This window comes from Photinus pyralis, unplaced genomic scaffold (genome assembly GCF_008802855.1).
Source record: "Photinus pyralis isolate 1611_PpyrPB1 unplaced genomic scaffold, Ppyr1.3 Ppyr1.4_LG9, whole genome shotgun sequence".
Classification (NCBI taxonomy): domain Eukaryota; kingdom Metazoa; phylum Arthropoda; class Insecta; order Coleoptera; family Lampyridae; genus Photinus; species Photinus pyralis.
In genome coordinates, this window is record NW_022170878.1 from 14,183,656 (window position 1) to 14,186,524 (window position 2,869).

The following is a 2,869-nucleotide window of genomic DNA, read 5'->3' on the forward strand; positions in this document are numbered from 1 at the left end:
CCGGTTTTATTTTTCGAAATTATCGTTGAGTCTGTCTCTTTCTGCTGGGGGGTATTCCATACCCCCCAGACCCCCCGGTTCTATATTTTTCCTCAAAATGTGTAGTATCCTTACCACTTTACATCATGATTTTTGGAAATGGTTCTTATGAATGAACGTTGTGGGGGAAAAATATCAGCAGGGGGTCTGGGGGGATATGGAATCCCCCCGGGAGAAAGAGAGATGTTTTATGTTCTTGAGGTAAAAACTGGGGAGGGATTCCATATCCCTCCCGGCGATTAATTCTCCCCCAAAACATTTAGACATAAAGACCATTTCGAAAACGATGATATAAAGTGGTAAGTATATTAAACATTTTGAGGAAAATTACAAAAACCGGGGGGGTCTGGGTGGTATAGAATACTAAACTAAAAACATTCACCTTTAGGCGGCCAATCGTATCGATTCGTGATTTGCCAATAATCAAATACGGAGGAGAAAATCGATTTGTACAATGATAAGATAGTTACCAAGACTCTTATATTGAGTGCGATTCGGTACGACGACACGCAAACGGCATGGACCTCAATCCAGAACAAAACGTAATAAAAACGCCAAAGTTGAACTTCACCCCATATGCTAAAGGCTTGGGCTGGTTGTATTTCGAGTGCTTGCGGAATAACAGGGATAAAATAGCACAGGTGGGCGATTTTTCTTCATAATACCTCACTGTAATGTTTCTTACAGATTGAAGGTCACACCGGTCAAAGAGACACGTTCGGGCAGCTCCTCGACCGATGCATTCGAGTAACTCTGGCGATGAGAGCTATGGGCCTCAAACCGGGAGACATCGTGTCGCTCTGCACCTTCAACCATCTCGACAGCTGCGTGCCGCAGATCGCCTCACTTTTTCTCGGCGCCGTCGTCTCGGGGGTCGATCCCACCTTAACATCCAACGAAATAGCCTTCCTGCTAAGGCAAGTGATGCCCAAAGTGATATTTGTGCAAGAAGATTGCGTGGAAAAAGTCGAAGGTGTCCTGGAGGCAATTGGCTCGAAGGCGACAATCGTGGTCTTCGGTGGTCATTCGCGGCACCTTTCCTTCTCCGACCTACTCGAGGGTCATTCGCGAGTGGAAGACTTTAAACCGAGAACAGCCGAAAATCTGCACGAGACGGTTTTCATATTCTTCAGCAGCGGAACAACGGGCCATCCCAAGGGTATATGCCACAATCACTACTCTCTGATGCACCATACGAGCAAAAAAGGGTAATTTTAATTATTTAATCGCGGGAGTGAGGTTAGAATACCTTTCCAGAAGTGAACAAGAGCCTTCGGCTTTGATAGTCGCATTCGCATCACCTTACTGGAGCGTGTTTATATTAAATTTACATTATAGCATAGTGGAGGGAGTGACCAGGTTAGTCTACCCCAGATATGACCCTGATAATGCATGGCAGATGTTTGACTATCCGGTACGTAGATCACCCACAGAATGGAAATTGACAGTATCTTTCAGCTTACATTCGCATTTCTGAACGTGACACAAATGCTGATCATGCTGGACCAAGGGCGACCCGAAAACGTTCGAACTGACAGCTTAGCCGCAATTATCATAGGCGGCGATGCACCGCCCAAAGAGAAACTGCTAGCAATGAGAGCGATGTTCCCAAACGCTCTTGTTTGGCAAAGTTATGGCCAAACCGAAATTATGACGGCGATCACATACTTCAATCCCACAAATCCGAAACACCTCAGATTTATTGGTGAGAAGCCGTCGTCCGTCGGCTGTGCCGTACCGGGAATGTGGTACAAAATTGCAGACATCGAAACTGGCGAAGCGCTGGGCCCGGACACTCCCGGCGAACTTCGCGTTAAAACCGAATTTCAAACCAGCGGCTACCACAACACCGACTCGTCCGGAATATGGGACGAGGGCGGCTGGCTGAAGACCGGCGACCTCGCCTACTACGACCAGGACCTCTGCTTTTACATCGTCGGACGTGTCAAGGAAATGTTTAAGTTCCGCGAATGGCATATCGTACCCACAGTTCTTGAGGAAATCCTGACCAGTCATCCGGCCATCGCAGGCGCGGCGGTTATTGGTGTTCCGCACGAGATGGACAGTCACCATCCCATGGCCGTGGTAGTACTAAAACCTTCGGGCGAAAAAACCAGCGAGGTGGAGATCCAACAATTTTTGGAGAGGAGAGTCAACGACCGCCAACGGCTTCGGGGAGGAGTCAAGTTCGTCTCCCAGCTGCCGTTAACGCCCACAGGAAAAATTAACAGAAAACAAGTTAGGGAAATGTTCGTCGGATTGTGTCAAAATACGCTTCATACGCAAAAATAAATTTTCCAAAACTTTGGAGTGTCAATGTCAGTGACTGACATTTCAGAGTACAATGTATAACAATTTTGCAAATGAATCATGTTGAAAATGTTAGTGTATACGTTGACAAATAGATATAATCTTTGAAAATTAATTTATTGGATTTACACTTACAAGCAATATAACAAATAGGTACTTAATAAAGAACTAAAAAAATGGCTTTCATAACAACACTCATGTGAACCCATGACTTCTTTTTTGTATTGTGATTTTTGTCCGAAAGCAAAATCCGAACTTGGTCCCTGGCGCTTCCAAATTTCCGACCTTGCACCTTCAAAAGCCGTCTTGCTTCTAAAAAGCACCCGCACCGTAAAAAGAACGGGTTTCTTGAAATTTTGAAAATTGCTCAAACTACAATTAAACAAATATAAATTGTGCACAACACAGATAAAGCGCATTTGTTTTAACCGAAATAGCTTTTGTTTTGACATCACCAATGGATATATTTCTTGCAGACGTCTCAATCGCCCTTTGTGAGTATCCTCTTCCGACAATCCGT

At 45.0% G+C, this 2,869-nt stretch overlaps 1 protein-coding gene across 2 annotated transcripts; it reads left to right on the top strand.

Moving 5' to 3' along the window:
* The first annotated feature begins 519 nt into the window (after positions 1 to 519).
* Positions 520 to 2,371, top strand: LOC116180820 (4-coumarate--CoA ligase 1-like). Of its 2 annotated transcripts, none has more exons than XM_031500957.1 (4): positions 520 to 680; positions 727 to 1,247; positions 1,378 to 1,453; positions 1,498 to 2,371. In XM_031500957.1, exons 1-4 carry the CDS (start codon positions 558 to 560, stop codon positions 2,329 to 2,331), a joined length of 1,554 nt encoding a protein of 517 aa, XP_031356817.1. In that variant the 5' UTR covers positions 520 to 557; the 3' UTR covers positions 2,332 to 2,371. The 2 variants fall into 2 exon arrangements, with proteins under 2 accessions (XP_031356817.1, XP_031356816.1); XM_031500956.1 differs by having other exon boundaries at positions 1,297 to 1,453; positions 1,498 to 2,346.
* Positions 2,372 to 2,869: the final 498 nt, after the last annotated feature.

Bases quoted from the DNA above. Each gene is read 5' to 3' on its own strand.
- LOC116180820 (XM_031500956.1), top strand. From the start codon at position 558: ATGGACCTCAATCCAGAACAAAACGTAATAAAAACGCCAAAGTTGAAC. The intron at 681-726 runs GTGGGCGATTTT...TGTTTCTTACAG, and splicing joins ACAGGGATAAAATAGCACAG to ATTGAAGGTCACACCGGTCA. The intron at 1,454-1,497 runs GTACGTAGATCA...AGTATCTTTCAG, and splicing joins GGCAGATGTTTGACTATCCG to CTTACATTCGCATTTCTGAA.